The sequence below is a fragment of the Vitis riparia genome, chromosome 6, assembly GCF_004353265.1.
Source record: "Vitis riparia cultivar Riparia Gloire de Montpellier isolate 1030 chromosome 6, EGFV_Vit.rip_1.0, whole genome shotgun sequence".
Lineage (NCBI taxonomy): Eukaryota > Viridiplantae > Streptophyta > Magnoliopsida > Vitales > Vitaceae > Vitis > Vitis riparia.
This window is the reverse complement of record NC_048436.1, coordinates 7,482,938-7,499,431: the sequence shown is the minus strand read 5'-3', so window position 1 is coordinate 7,499,431 and position 16,494 is coordinate 7,482,938. Positions and strand designations below refer to the sequence as shown.

General features: G+C 32.9%; 1 protein-coding gene across 1 annotated transcript; it reads right to left on the bottom strand.

The window, feature by feature from the left end:
* Positions 1-6,023: 6,023 nt before the first annotated feature.
* LOC117916953 (phenylalanine N-monooxygenase-like) lies at positions 6,024-9,095 on the bottom strand. Its single transcript, XM_034833195.1, has 3 exons — positions 8,960-9,095; positions 6,841-7,802; positions 6,024-6,749 (listed from the first exon to the last, which is right to left on the bottom strand). The coding sequence occupies exons 1-3, from the start codon at positions 9,093-9,095 to the stop codon at positions 6,108-6,110; spliced, it is 1,740 nt and encodes a 579-aa protein (XP_034689086.1). The 3' UTR covers positions 6,024-6,107.
* Positions 9,096-16,494: the final 7,399 nt, after the last annotated feature.

The window sequence follows — 16,494 nt, the reverse complement described above, 5'->3', positions numbered from 1 at the left end:
AATTCTAAATAGAATTTAAACCTAAATAGTAATTAATAGTGCCTAGTATTTAGTTGTTTGTTTTTTTTTTTTTTTTTAATATTTCATTTAAATTAAATATTAAAAAAATAAAGAAAAACCAACAACTTATATTTAATATTTGAAAAAGCAAAACATTTTTTACTTTTTCTATTCAGTTAAAAATTTATCAGTTAAAAATTTAAGAAATAAGTAATAGCTTAAAACATTTTTTTTTCTTTCCATGAATTTTCTCTGATTTTGACACTCAACTAGAGTTCCTACCTATTTTTCCTTCATTTTTTTAGTTTTCTTCTATTGCCTTGAGATTCAGATGTGAATTCAAATTCAAATTTAGTTAATACCTACAACAACAACTTTGGACTTTTAGTTTAATCATAACATCAGACTTCCTAACTCTTCTCCCAAAAGATTGCTTACATTTCTTTCATAAGATATTCTCATTATAATAGGATAAGATTTGTTGTAGCAAATAGCTTTATTTTATTTTTTTGTTTTTCCTATTGCACATGTATGCAGATACACTCCAACTGTATTTAAACTTTGTATAACATTTTATGAAAATCACATTCATTCAAAAATCCTTTTATGGTATCATAACAGTCCTTCTAACAAGTTTTTTTTTTTTTTTCTCTCTAAGTCATGGCATCCGACTTTACAAATAGTAATTCCAATTCCTCTCCATCACTGCAGCCAAATCTTGTAGTTCATCTTCTTCCAAATACTACCCAACTTGTCACCATTAATGCTAATGGGAAAATCCCAGATCTTTTCATTTCCTAAGCTCAGACTAGGTTAGAAACATGCATAACTATCCTAGGCTTTTCTAAATCCTATGCATGTGGAAAAATAATATTTTTAAACTTTAAAGGGATTCAAAAAGTGCTAATGAAAGCCATACCTCAAATTCAAATGTTGTCAAATCAAATTCACGTAGTGAAAATGAAAAATGAAATTACAGAAGTCTCATAAACCCAAAGTCTTCTGCCCGATGACTCAAACCTTAATCTTGACACACTTCTGGTAAGGATGGAAGTGAAGGTGAAGGCTATGACTCTCTTCTATCTCTAGAGATGGAAGGAGACTCTCTAGAAAAGACTAAGAAAACCTAGGATATTTATAGGATTCCTTACCAGGCTTAAGTGACTTGAGTCTACTAAGGGCTTGGGTCACTTAATCTAGCCAAAAACAGGTCTTAATTAATTAATTAACCCTATAAGGCCTGATAATTAATCAATTAGCCCAATCTAAGACCTTATTCACTTATTCCTGTGCAACCTTATGTAATTACCAAAACACCCTTATGCACAAAAGTGAACCTATAGTCAATCCATTCCTCATAACCCATGCCAACAAGGTATATGAGCTTAGAGTGGGGACCATTGGGACCCATAGGAATGTTGACTCCCTCAAAATCCAATTTTGAAGTTGATTCAACATCCCACTAAAAAAAATGAACTGAACTCCAGTATTTTATGTAAATAACAATGAGACACCAAGTGGTCGTGTCCATGACCTGCAATCCATTGTGTTCAATTTCTCTATGAGCTGATGTTCGTAGTCTAATAAGGTGAAAACTATCAACCTTTCACGACTACCTCTACTATCCTTGAGTTATAGATCCTTCTATTGTGTGTTTAACTAACATATCTAAACTCTCAAAGAACTTATGTAAAGTTCCACTTAAGGAACTACTATAACCATAGTTTCCATGGACACACCTCCTTAGGATCATCTAAGGGGACATATTGTCTCTATCCCAAGAGATATCATGGTTTCTCTATTGAGAATGCCTATTGCTACTGGTTTCTATCAGTAGTGACCCAATCTACAGGGAATATATGATCGACTTGCAATCTTACTTGTTGGTCAAAGCCACTGCTAACTTCAGTACAAGCTCAATATTTTCTGAAGGTTAAAAGACAACACAATGAAGTAGCTCGGTGAAGTTATAACTATTTGATAGCCTTAAGTCATGACTCATCCTAGGTCTTGTCTAATGTGTAACCATACACATTAGTGCACTCACCATGGGAAACTTATTCTAATAGGCAAGACCAATCATCCTTTCAATTAGAAGATGGTGCACTTCAACCTTTAAAAGGTTGCCTAAACCCATGAACCGACTGCGAATAAGTCATCTATTTATAAGGGACCCATGACTTGGATTTTCCATGCAACTCCTAATGCACCCAAGTCACGTACAATGCAAAAGATACAGATCAGAGTGTTTATAAGGTATAATGCATGGAAATAGGATAGATAAAAGTGAACTAGAACTTTATTAAATAAATAAAATTTAAGAGTTGATTGCATCATGTCATAATTTTAAGGGCTCTATCATAACAAATGTTCTTACTTAATTAACCTCTTTTAATTACTTCTCCTAGAAAGCCTAACTTCATGCACTCTTCTTTAGTCTTAATCTATTAGGTTATCTCAATAGTACTTATCCTTGTCCATCATTAACCATAGTCACAAATGGCCAAACTGTTGCTAATCTTTCTCATCTCTTTTGGCTTAAACAGAACCATCTTCTTCTTTATGCTATCTTAGCTTTAGTTTCTAAATCAATTATCTCTGTTGTGTCATCTGGTAACTGTAGTTTTGAAGCATGGAACTGTCTAGGGTGTTTTTACTCAAAATGATATCATTCCTATGTTATTCATCTAAAAGATAAATTGATTACAATTACTTTTGGTTTTGGTTCTGTTGTTGACTTTCTCTTATCAATTAAAACTATTGTAGATGAATTGACTATACTTGGAGTACTACTTTCTGATGCAGATTTACTTCTATATAGCATTAGAGGCCTTGGACTTGCTTACAAAGAAGTTATTGTTGCTTTCCACATAATAAATTCAGTTGTGCCGTTTGAAGAACTCTACGACAAGTTTGTTGATAATGAAACTTTTCTTCGCCACGTTGAAACACAAAACTATAACCAAACCTCTACAACAGTCAATCTTTCATAAACAATTTTTTTCTAATATCCTTCTCATCAACCAAAGAAAACCTACCCTTCATTTGCTTTTGGTTTCTTATCATATCTATCATCTCATTTGCAAAACTCAAAGTCATAGTCTTCATCTTCTCTTACCCTAGTTTTTTTGCCAACTTTGTGATAAACGTGGACATGAAGCCAATAAGTGCTAAAAGTTCTTATCTCATCTTAGACCTACCTGTTCTAGTGCTAATCATGTCTCTTTTTAAAATACCTCTAATAGTAATTGGATCATGGATTCCGGGGCATCACAACATGTAACCTCTCAGTTATCCAATCTCTCATTCTCTCAAAACTATGAAAGTCCAGATGATATTGTCATTGGTGATGGTTTAGATTTACAATTACTCATCATGGTTCTACTTTTCTTAATTCTCGTTTTTCTCTTACTAATGTTCTATGTGTTCAATCTATTTAGAAAAATTTGATCTATGTTTCTCACTTTTGTCATTCCAACAATACTTTTATAAATTTTTTTCCTTCTTATTTTCTTATAAAAGGCTTGTGCATGAGAGCTCCTCTTCTCCATAACCAGAGCAAACATGACCTCTATTAATGGCTGAGCATTGGGCATGGTAATAAAAGTCAAACTATGGCTCTCATTACTGGATTGATGACAAAAGCTCCTTCGGATGTATGGCATGGTCAGCTAGGTCACCTTTCTATTAAAACTACTCATTTTCTAGCAAACTCAAGATTAGTTTCTTTATTTTATGATTTTTCATCCAATTTTTTCTATCAATCCTGTCATTGTAATAAAATCCAACGACTTCTATTTAGTAAGTCAAGTTTAATAAGTCGTGGACCACTTGGTATTGTGTACATTGATGTCTGGGTTCCTTCTCCTGTTTCATCAGTTGATGATTTTTCTTTTTATGTGATTTTTCTCGATCATTTTTCTAAATATGTTTGGCTTTACCCTTGACATCTAAATCTTATGTCTTTACTATTTTTGTCAATTTAAAGTTTTAGTTGAAAATTATTTCAAAACTAAAATTGTTTCCATATACTCTGATGGTGGGGGTGAATACATCGCTCTTAAAGAATTTTTAGCTAACTTGGGAATTCAACATTTGAAAATGCCTCCTCATACACCCCAACATAATGGCACATTTGAAATTCAACACAAACATATTGTTAATATTGACTTAACTTTGATACATAAAGCAAATCTCCTACATAAATATCGGTCCCATGTTTTTTAAACAACTATGTATTTAGTTTATTGTCTTCCTAATCCCATTCTTGATTTATCTTCTCCTTATGAAAAACTATTTTCTTCTAAGCCGAACTAAAATAAACTCACGCTTTTTGGTCGTTTATGTTTTCCTTGGTTAAAACCATATGCATCTCACAAACTTGATACTAAATCTTACCCTTGTCTCTTTCTTGGATATTCCTTGAATCAAAGTGCTTACATTTGCATGGACGTCAAAACTAATAAAATTTATTTCTCATCTAATGTTAAATTCCTTGAATATGAATTTCCCCTTTCCTAATCAACACCCATCTCTTATAATTCTTCTACTTAGTTCTCATTTCCCGTAGTTGCAACACAACTACTTATCACTAACTTTCTTTTTCTTGAGAGTGTGTCGCCATGTCATCTTCAATTGCAACCAATCTTGTCGTCGCCAAATCTAACTCTACGCCATGCACTTCCTTTGCTTCTTCATCAAGTTCATCGTCAAATCTGGCCTTGGCCAAAGGTACACTCTTAGGCTCAAATTCTCCATCAAACTGACATACCTTCTATCAAGCCACATATACCATTAACTCTCATTTGTTCTTGACCTCCAGTTCAACTAATTCCATCACCAGTCACCATGTTTTCTCCTGTGTCTACTATTATATCCAAACCAACCAAATCTCTCATTCCATCTCATCCATGATCACTCGATCTAAAAATAGCATATTTAAGCCAAAACAACTTTACCACTAAGGATGAAAATATTGTTAATCATGGATATATTGGTACTTCGATTTTACGAATATATTATAAATATATTGACAGATATTTTGGAAAAAAAGTATTGATAGACCTCAAATTAATCAAAATTTACATAAATATAAGAAAAACCTCATAAAAATGTAATTAAAATTATAATAGATATTTTAAAGTTATTTTGTTAAATAATTTGATACACACACATATGATTTATCATATTTGATGTCTAATTTTAAAATATATTTAATATTAAAATTATGATTCATTTAATTTATCCTATTAAATGATATAAAATAAATAATGATATATGTACAATTTTTTAATATTTAAATTAGTCAGGATATAATTGTTGTGAGAAGTAATATAGATATTTGACATGAAAAAAAGTAAAAATAACTATTGACTTACTTTTTTACCCCTCAAACTAGTAGTTATACAATTGTTGAGAAGGGTATTTTAGACATTTGATATGTAATAAAAAAGAAAAAGAAAAAAGAAAAAAGTAAAAATGATATTTGAAAGGGCCAAGAGGGTTGGCACGATGGGTCGACTGCACAATGGGTCGACAGGATGACATGATGGACCGTCTCCTTAGGACCAGCACAGCCTGCTCCTTTAGTCTATGTCAACCCGGCCTGCTATAGTAATTGGGCGGCCTGACCCGACCTTTTGGCGAGCTGGGCCACAGGCCAAAATTGGCGGCCCATCCCATTGGACAGCTCTACCTTTATATCATCATCCCAACAAAAATAAGATCCAAAACGCATACCAAAAGCAATGGAAAAGCCGCTTCCTCCAGGCCCAGCTCCATGGCCGTTGTTGGTCCATATATAATCTACCCCAAATGCTGAAGAGCAAACCCACAATATTCCGGTGGCTACATGGCCTCATGGAAGAAATGAACATGGAAATTGCATCTACCACTTAAGTGGAAATTGAATTTAAAAAATGTGATTACAAAGAAAAAAGAAAAAATAGTGCTAATAAGATTTCTAATGTATTTGTTATTTATTTTTAACGAGGGTCACCAAGTAGAATACTTGGTGTACTTATTTAAAAAATTACGTCCAAATTATTGTTATTTATTTGCTTCAAAAGCAATTGGGAATAGTTTTCCCTGAGATTTAGCGTTTTATTTTATTGGTAAGCAGCTGAGTAGAGGGATGCATGCAAACGAGGTTTTGCAACGGCCTGCAGTGGTTTTTCCAGAGAGAGGTCATTTCTTGATTCTGAGAGGTCAATCTCCTTTTGTCCCGGTGGTGCACTCCAAGTAAATCCTTGGAGAAGCCGTGCTAGCAGCATCACAGTCATGGCAGACCCCGTTGCTTTTCCAGGGCACCCACGTCTTCCAGTGCCGAAGGAAATGAATCGAAGGTCTGGCTCCGTCAACTCCACCATTTTCCCTGTACCTTCACTCAGATGCCTCTCCGGTTTGAACCTTAGTGGTTCTTCCCAGATTCTACCGTTCCGGCCCAGGCCCAGACGGCTGAGGAGGACATGACTGCCTTTGGGAATAAAGTAGCCAGCAACAACTGCATCACTAGTGGAGACATGGGGGAGATTGAAGGGTGCAATAGGGTACAGCCGAAATGCTTCCCTTGCACAGGCCTTGACATAGTTGAGCTGCTCAAAGTCCGATTCTTGAACCAGTCTCTCTTTTCCAACCACTCTATTTATTTCTTCCACAGCCTTTCGCAAAACCTCTGGTTGATTGATCATCTCTGCCATTGCCCACTCTATTGCGTTTGATGGATTATCCACTGCAGCAAGCATCAACTCCTGCCATACGTTATATCTTATTCAATTAATTGATAGAAAATTAATGCAACATGGCCCAACATGTGAATGGAAATAAATTAAATTATCTTACTGTGCATTGGGCTTTGACCTCTGCCAGAGACAGCAGTGGTTCACCACTTGCATCCTTGATTGAAAGGAAAATGTCTAGAAGGTCCTCAGCCTCCTTCTTCCCCCCATTCCTCCATTGTTTTACTCTATTCTCCACGATGGGATCATGGTACTTGTCAATGGTATTCATAGCCTGCCTTACAGTCTTCTCATGCCCATCTAAGTCCAGCACTCTCATCCATGGGAAGTAATCAGCCAAAGAGAATGCATAGAGGTGAGCAAGTACAGTGAAGAGGGATTCAACATGTTGTTCCTCTTCGATTCCAGGTCCTCCATCTTTCTTTCCTTCTCCAAAGTATCTTGTGTTGAGGATCATCTTCCTAATGACGTTTCCACTGTATTGACGGACTGTGTTTCTTACATTTATAATTGATGGGCTAGTGAAGGTTTTACACTGGTTATAAATGAATCGAACAAGATTGTCGGCTTCTTCCACTCTCTTGTCATGCAGCCACTTAAATGTCGCTTCGTTAATGACATCAGAAGCAACAACCCTTCTCATCTTCTTCCACTGCGTTCCCTTTGGCACCACTGCTATTGTCAAGAAGCCACCGCTTGAATACTCAGACGCCATTGTAACAGGCCTGGACGCAAATATTGCGTCATGTTTCTTCAAAAATTCTCTGCTAATCTCTGGAGAAATCACCGGTATAACATGAACGTTGCCCAACTGAATACATGCAATATCGGTGTTCATTTCTTTCATGAATCCATGTATCCACCGGAAAACTGGCTTGTTCTTGAGTAAGTCAGGAAGATTTCGGAGTAGTGGCCATGGAGCTGGGCCTGGAGGAAGGTGCATTCCCTTGCTGCTGGTACTGGTCTTGGATTTGAATTTGGTGAAGATGACTAAGATGGGTACGCAGAAAAGCAGCAAGACGAAGTTGAGATGAGCCAAGACATGGTCTTTGGTAGCAGTATTAGCTAGGGAAAGAAAGAGAAATGAAGAAAGCATGGTTGAGTTGGCTTAATCTTCTCTGCAATGCTGGCTTGGTCCTTTGGATCACTACAAGAAAAATGGTCATTGTTGACATATATTAACTTAAGGTGAGATGTGTCAATATTGCCTATTTAAATGAACAACTATGACATATACAACTTGTTTAAACCAATAATGACATGAATAAAATTTGTTGAATTCTTTTATGTCTTATATAATAGAATCTTGATAGATAATTTATAAGTCAATGCATTCAAGGTACTTAAATAAAAGCAATAATGATAATAATTTGTTTGATATGTGTATATCTAATTTATTTATTAAGTATTATAAATTGAAGTGACAACAATAAATTTTGATTAAGGAAGTCAATGTTTATTTAATAAATTTTTTTAGTAATGTTAATATCAATTTTCATTTTTTTTATCAAATTGATTAAATAATTTTTTAGTCTATATCAATAGCACTGAAATAAATTTTTATAAATAATTTTTTATTCACTAATTTTAGTGAAATAAAATTTGCTACATTATGATTTTTTTTTTTTTTTTTATAACCGGATATAAATAAAATCAATACTAATAAACTATTTTTTTATTCATTGATGTTAATGATTTTTTTTAGTCTGTATTAATATAATCTTGTTTTCATAAACTATTTTTCATTATTTTTAAATTAGTAATTAACTTGTATTTGATTTAAAAATAATTATTAAAGTTGTGTAAGCTTGAAAATTAAGATATTTGAAATTTTGATTTATCAATTGTTCGGCATAATATCAAGTTTCAAAATTTTATTTTTTAAGTTAACTCATACAAATTTAGACATTAGGAAAGAAGAAAATTAATTATGGTAAATTCACATTATAAAAGTTATAAATATATTCCATATATTGATTCTCATAAAGTTGACTCATAGAAAAAGAATTTAAATTTTGGTGTGATAAGATTAATGTTGGTGAAATCTGGACCATTTATTTTCTAATCTCATATCTACCATTCATTTCAAAGAACCCTAAGAGATCATATTTTTCTCTCTCACTTCTCTGCCACAGCCACTCTCCATTTTTTTTTTTTTTTTTTTTCTTCTTTCTTCCCTCCTTTTTCTTTCCCCGTTCTCTCTCCATACCCATGCGCCTCACCCATCTCAACAATATCGCGACTATCAGTCGTCACCGGTAGTGACGCTACCGATCGACGTTGTTTCTCTCTTTCTCTCACCTTCCCATCTTCACCATGGTGTGTTTCGGTATGCCATGGTGTGTTCCGGTCTGCCATGGTGTGTTCGTCGAACCAAAACCGAAGCATGAAGGCTTACTCCCTCCTCAAGAAGTAAGGATTTGACATGTCATCCTACGGGACGGGGGCGCACGTCAAGCTTTGTGGACTTTCTTTTTCCATATTTGAGAATTATAGGTAAGGAAAGGCTCATGTTCTTGTTGTTATTTCTTTCTTTCTTTCTCTTTCTCGTCTTTTTTTTTAGGACACATGCTTCAATTTTAACCCATTTTTTTCAGGTAGATTTTCTGGGTTTTTGATGTCTGTGATCATTTGGGTGTTTGATAAGTTCAATCCCAATTGGGGTTTTGGTTTCTTGTGCTTTGACTTTGTTGCAGTGACGAATTGGGTTGGGTTTTTGGTTTAATCTCTCTATGGTGTCTCTGCGTTTTTTTTTTTCATTTTTTGGATCGGATTATCAGTTTGTGTTTTGCTTTAATCTAAATGGGTTTTAAGTTTCACGGTTTGTCTCTTCTAATCTATCTTCTTTTGCAAATATGTTGTTCATTCCTTCTGGTGTTATACTTTATCTGCTACTGAAGCTATTGGGCTTTTCGATTTTGTTTTTGTTTAACATTTTTTAATATAATCACATGAAAGTTTAGATTTTTGGGTGTTATTTCTCTGTTTTAGAATTTGTTAAAGGTATTACAACAAGGAATACAAAATTTTCTGTTGTTACTTTTTCATGGATAGTGGAGAAAACAGAGGAAAAGAAAAAAAAAAGAAAATTTTGAATCACAAGTTTTACACAGTCTCAATTTTGAAAAAAATGGAAAAAAAAAACCCACCTCAGCAGAATCAAATTGTCAATCAAGCATAGTTGAGTGGAAATAATTGCTTTCTCAAGTCCCAAATAATGAGAAATCTTGGATTCAAAACTTATTCTTATCTTTTCCCACATTTTCAAGGAACCAAACACGAGCACCAATAGTTGATCTGAATCTGCTGATATGACTATTAAAATACATCTTGGAGAGCATTGGAATCAATATTAAGAGTGTCGTAACATGAATTTTGTGGGGGCTGCATTGATGTTAGATGTAACATTTTACTACTTGATCATGCTTACGCTGACTGCTGAACTCATTCGATTTCATTTGTTGTAGGTATTGAGGCATTTGGTTCCAATTTGATGCTATAGTTTGTTGGTTTCATCTCAATTGTTGGTACATGTTCGATGATCTCTGCCGCAAAGACCCCGACCTGTATCATATTTCTTCCATTTCTAGGTTTTTCCTCTTTGTTTCCCAGGAAAAAAACATTAGCGAGGGAAAGAAAAAGAATTATTTATTTATTTAACCAAATGGGTTGTGTGGTGGTTCTTTAAAGGCGGTTGAAAGATATTTGGATCATGACTATGATATTTTTTTTTTAAAAATATTTGCTTACATTTTCTCACTATCCAAATGAGGAATTTTATAGATGTTTGATGCATTGCTCTGTTTGTATTTTTGTTTGGTTAATTTTTGCATTATTGTGAAAGACTACCTAATGTGGACCATGTTAAAGGTTGTGGACAATGTAAATTTACCTTGTCCTCTGTTTGATAGTCGAGAAGATGGGGAAAAAATTGTTTTGAATGGTTTCTTTTGGTTTTCTTTTTTGGTCTCCACCAAAGGGGGAAATTGAAAACTTGCAATGAAACTAGATAATTGTGTTAAGCTTAATTGAAAGTGATGTGAAATCTAAAACAAATCATTATGTTAGGCTATGAATCTAAAACTCAAAATTTAGCATGTTTTCTTGCTGATCGAACAAAGCATTTGAGTATTTGTTTTATATTGAAATTTGTGTAAAGTTCCTGAATAGAATCTTAAACCCCTTTGGTTGACAAAATATGGTTGTATTGGGGTTTGTTGTTAATGTTCATATTGGAGACTAGGACAAACCAAAAACTAAAGGAAGCTCTTAATTCTTGTATAGAAATCAATACTATTTTTTATTTATTATTATTATTTTTTTAAAATTCTTGCTGATGATTATTTGATTTGCTTGGAACCTTAAAGCAAAATGAAACCTTAATGACGACACATCTACAAGCATAATGGCATCCTGCCAATGCTTAAAAGGAATTCATCAATCAAAACCACACCTCAGCGCTAGCAAGATAATGTTGTTGATGGGCCATTCGATGTGGTATTCACATTTGAAGAAAAGGTTTTCGATATGATTGTTGAAGGTTAATGTTTGCATTTTTGTTTTGTTTCTAACGCAACATATATTATAGATAGGTTATTGAGCAATCTTAAAAATATTTGATTGTAGTTAGATATCTAATTTCTCAATTTGAGCTTTTCATTTTCTTAACATCGTTTATTTTTTCTATCATAGGTTTGAGATAGAGGTATTGGCAATTTTAGGGTCTTTCTAGAGGGCGGTGCTTGAAGATTAATGCTAGAGATATGGTATCTACAATTTGTATATATGTTTGATGTATTCTTGCAATTGAAAGTACCTTATAATTTGAAAATTGGTATTTTGATACTTGTTCCTTACTTTTCTATTAATGTGTGTCTATCCTACTAGGTATTCAAGAAATATAGCAAAAAAGAAGAAGATGATGAAGAATTAGTGACCACCTCTTACGAAGATAGTATTGTACTTTTCAATTTAAGTTTGTATATTATCTTAATTGAATATTTGTAATTTTTTTTTGTATATATAAAATAGAGAGTAAGTAGAAAAAGATTTATTCCATTGTGTTGTTAGTATTCAAATGTATCTATAATAATTTTTTCCCTTGAGTAATAATTTATTTACATTGTTTTAGGACTTAGTTATTATTATCATAATTAAATATGTATCAAATTTAATTTGGAAATAAGTTTCATATGGTAACAAATTTAGTTTCTATTAAAACTAAAAATTATAGTAAAATAATATTAAATTTGTCATAGGCAACCTTGACAGATGGCCAATGCCCAACATTGACATTGCAATAGCTAGAAACCTTGACATATTATCCTTGACATTTGTTGTAGCAACCTTAACAGAAGAGCAAGTTAACATTAACATAAGATCAAAAAATCTTGACATATGTTGAATCCAACCTTGACAAAAATGAAAGAAACATTGACATATGTCATACTAACAAAGATTCGATCATTGGTAGAAATAGAAACAACCTTGACATATGTAAATATCAAGATGACATATGTAAATGTCAAGATAGCTTTAAACTTTTTTTGACACTGGCATAGATGACATATATAAATAGTAACATATCTTGACATATATACCCTACCTTGATGGTGAAAAACTGTCAACGAAAGGCTTTTTTCTTGTAGTGGATAAATCCATTTACACGTCTTATATAGCCAGCTAGGCGACCTACTTGGATTTTGGGAGATTTTTGCTTATCTAAATAGGTTTTGACTAATAATTTTGGATATGTTTGGGAAGTGTTTGTATCTTAGAACAGTCCTAGAAAACAACTTTTAACAACAGTTTTTAAAAATAATTTTTAATGAACATAATATAAATCAATAATTTTTTCATAAGAATTTTAAATTTAATATAAACTTTTTATTTTATTTTATTTTAAAAAAAAGTGTATGAAAACCAATCATTAATTTATTTTTTTATTTACTCTTCACTTTTTTCATTACAAAATTGTCTTAAACTTATGAATTTCATTTTTTTTTATAACCACACTATTAATATAATTAATATTGTAAAAATTTATCTTTAAAAGTTTGAAAACTTTTCAAATTTATCATCCATTATAAATTTTATTCTCTTTAAAATTTGATTTTTTTTTTTTTTTTTTTTTTTTGTTTTTGTCATTCTCTATTCTTTTCAAAATTTTCTCTTCAACTCTTTCAATGGGTTTTGTCTGCTATCGGTCTGATTTTTTTTTTTTAATCCAAAAATTTCTTACTCAAATTAATTCATTTTTATTCTAATTTTTTTATATTAAAAACTCTTATATAAAAAGAAAAAGAATATTTAAACTATATATAAAATAATTAACACAATTTTTTTTTTTACAAATTTAGTGTAAAATAAATAAATAAAGTGTTTAAATTAAAATTGGTAAATGTTATGACCAAAGACCAATGTGGTATTTATTTATTTAATATAAAAAAATTGATTAAAAAATAATTTTTTATCATAAAATTTGGTACCGAAAAATGTAATTGTAGACCCTCTCTGTAGAGCTCTCGGTTTTTTTGGGTGATTGGAAACAAGGGGGGGTATGGCATGATCGAGGAGAGGAATTTTCCATTTTTAGTGAAGGGGAGAGGGTGGGGGGAGACACCTCCCAAGAGCCCAGCTGCCTTAAACTTGTGGTGAAGGAGAATGGCAGCACATACTTGCTGATGGGGTGAACAGGAGGGTAGGTGGTGACCTGCAGCGGGAGATTGTGGGTATCCTGAGGAGGTGAGGGAGAGGAGGAAAAAAGAGGAAGGGAAGGGAAAGAAAGAGAAAATCCAGAGAGGTGTCGGAGGGGAGCGGGTGTTGTACCTGCGAGAGAGTGGATCTTATTCAACTTAGGAGGTTAAGAAAAGGCTCTCAGGTATGACTTCATGGACTCATTTTTATTCTTCAGTTTATTTTACTTCTCCTAGTTATCGTTTCTTTGGTTTGGATGTGGATTTTCGTTGGAAGTTTTGCATTTACTAGTGTTGTTTTTGGATCTATTTTGATGCCACCACTTAGTTTTCAAGCTCAACATTGCTTTGTTTTAGATTATTTGCCCTCTTTTCATGCACATAGCCCTCCCCCCTTTTACCAATATCCACTGTTATGCTCCAATATATCCAGCACCATGCGTGGCCATGCATGGCCATGTCTTACCTACATCCACGCCCATCTTCAAGCCCACCTCTCCTTCTCTCTTTCCCTCTTGGAGCTCCCTCTCCGGCCGCCTCGTACTTGGTGAGTTTCTGCAGACGGGTGTCCTCAAAGACATGAGCTGCGAGGGTGGTCTCTCCGCCAAAGCTGGCGCCACCATTTCCGTCGCTGTTCCTGCACCGTTTCGAAAGTCGCCGACATCACCACATCCGACATCGATTGCACCGGCCAAGGCTTTAGAGTCGGCGTCTCCAGCCATGTCTCCAAAGTCGGCGTCTCCGGGCAAGTTTCCAGTGTCACCACCCGCGGCTGGTCCTGCCCAATCCCCATCAGAATCACCATCGTCACTTGCTCCGAACACGTGGGCACTCGCACCGGCCGCTATGGCGGCAACATCTTCTGAACGCCACTGGATCGCCGCCACGGCTTCTCTCTCCATCTTGCCGCCGGTGGTGGAAGCTCCCTCTGAGGATGATATGCAGGTGGGGAGGCAAACTGGAAGAAGATGAAGTCTTGGGCTTGGGCTTGAGATGGGGCACTAGGCCCAAGCTGTGATGGTGATGGAGCCTTGGGCTTGCCCATGGTGGCAGGTATGGGCTTAAGTTGGAGCCCAGGCCCATTTGCATTGATGGATGGCCTCATGCTCCCTATGCTAGCCACTCTCATGGCCTAAGTTTATGTTTGGGTTAGCCCATTTGGCTGCCTCAATTTTAAAAGAAAAAAGGAAGAAAGAAAATCTCTTAACCTCTAATCTCCATAATCTGTTAATGCATTATTTAATTTTTATTTTCCATCTTATTATATTTTTTACCTCATTTTTTTTAGTTCAACTTAAGCATAACTGGAGGATAGATTATTAGGATCGAATATCGTTTTTGAAACACAAAATAAATTATATTTCATCTTTCCTTCTTTAATTATGTTTAATCACCATATATGAAAACTTTTGTATAAATTAACTTGTGTGGGTCTCGATAAATTTACTACATTCTAAACTTTAAATCCCATTTTCAACAAAAATCACATATCTTAATTTAATTCTTCAATAATTAGTTCAAATCTCATTTTCATCCATTAGAATTATTTATCCCATATTATCTAGCTATTTAAAGTCTAAATCTTTCAAAGAAATCCCATGTCTTAATTTAATTCTTAAATAATTAGTTCAAATCTCATTTTCATCCGTTAGAATTATTTATCCCATATTATCTAGCTATTTAAAGTCTAAATCTTTCAAAGAAATCACATATCTTAATTTAATTCTTCAATAATTAGTTCAAATCTCATTTTCATTCATTAGAATTATTTATCCCATATTATCTAGCTATTTAAAGTCCAAATCTTTCAAAGAAATCACATATCTTAATTTAATTTTTCAATAATTAGTTCAAATCTCATTTTCATCCATTAGAATTGTTTATCCCGTATTTATCTAGCTATTTTAAGTCCAAATCTTTCAAGGAAATCACATATCTTAATTTAATTCTTCAATAATTAGTTCAAATCTCATTTTCATCCATTAGAATTATTTATCCCATATTATCTAGCTATTTAAAGTCTAAACCTTTCAAAGAAATCATATGTCTTAATTTAATTCTTCAATAATTAGTTCAAATCTTATTTTCATCCATTAGAATTATTTATCACATATTTATCTAGCTATTTAAAGTCTAAACCTTTCAAAGAAATCATATGTCTTAATTTAATTCTTCAATAATTAGTTCAAATCTCATTTTCATCCATTATAATTATTTATCCCATATTTATCTAGCTATCTAAAGTCTAAATCTTTCAAGGAAATCATATGTCTTAATTTAATTCTTCAATAATTAGTTCAAATCTCATTTTCATCCATTAGAATTATTTATCCCATATTTATCTAGCTATTTAAAGTCTAAATCTTTCAAGGAAATCATATGTCTTAATTTAATTCTTCAATAATTAGTTCAAATCTCATTTTCATCCATTAGAATTATTTATCCCATATTTATCTAGCTATTTAAAGTCTAAATCTTTCAAGGAAATCATATGTCTTAATTTAATTCTTCAATAATTAGTTCAAATGTTATTTTCATCCATTAGAATTATTTATCCCATATTTATCTAGCTATTTAAAGTCTAAACCTTTCAAAGAAATCATATGTCTTAATTTAATTCTTCAATAATTAGTTCAAATGTTATTTTCATCCATTAGAATTATTTATCCCATATTTATCTAGCTATCTAAAGTCTAAATCTTTCAAGGAAATCATATGTCTTAATTTAATTCTTCAATAATTAGTTCAAATCTTATTTTCATCCATTAGAATTATTATCTCATATTCATCTAGTTATTTAAAGTCTAATCCTTCAAAAATCCCATGTCTTAATTAAAAATTTCCCATCCTAAAAATTCTACAATTCGTTTAAATATTATTTTCATCAATTAGAATTATTATCATATATTTATCTAATTATTTAAAGTCTAACCCTTCAAAAATCTCATGTCTTAATTCAATTTTTCAACAGTCCGTTCAAACCTTATTCGTCTAAATGTTATCTTCCTTAAGTAGAATTATTATCATATATTTATTTATTTATTTAAAGTCCAATTCTTCAA

Coding starts and splice junctions, on each gene's coding strand:
- LOC117916953 (XM_034833195.1), bottom strand. CDS start 9,095: ATGGCAGACCGGAACACACCATGGCATACCGAAACACACCATGGTGAA. Junction 7,803..8,959: donor TCGCGATATTGTTGAGATGG/GTGAGGCGCATG, acceptor TTCTTTCCCTAG/CTAATACTGCTACCAAAGAC. Junction 6,750..6,840: donor AGGTCAAAGCCCAATGCACA/GTAAGATAATTT, acceptor AACGTATGGCAG/GAGTTGATGCTTGCTGCAGT.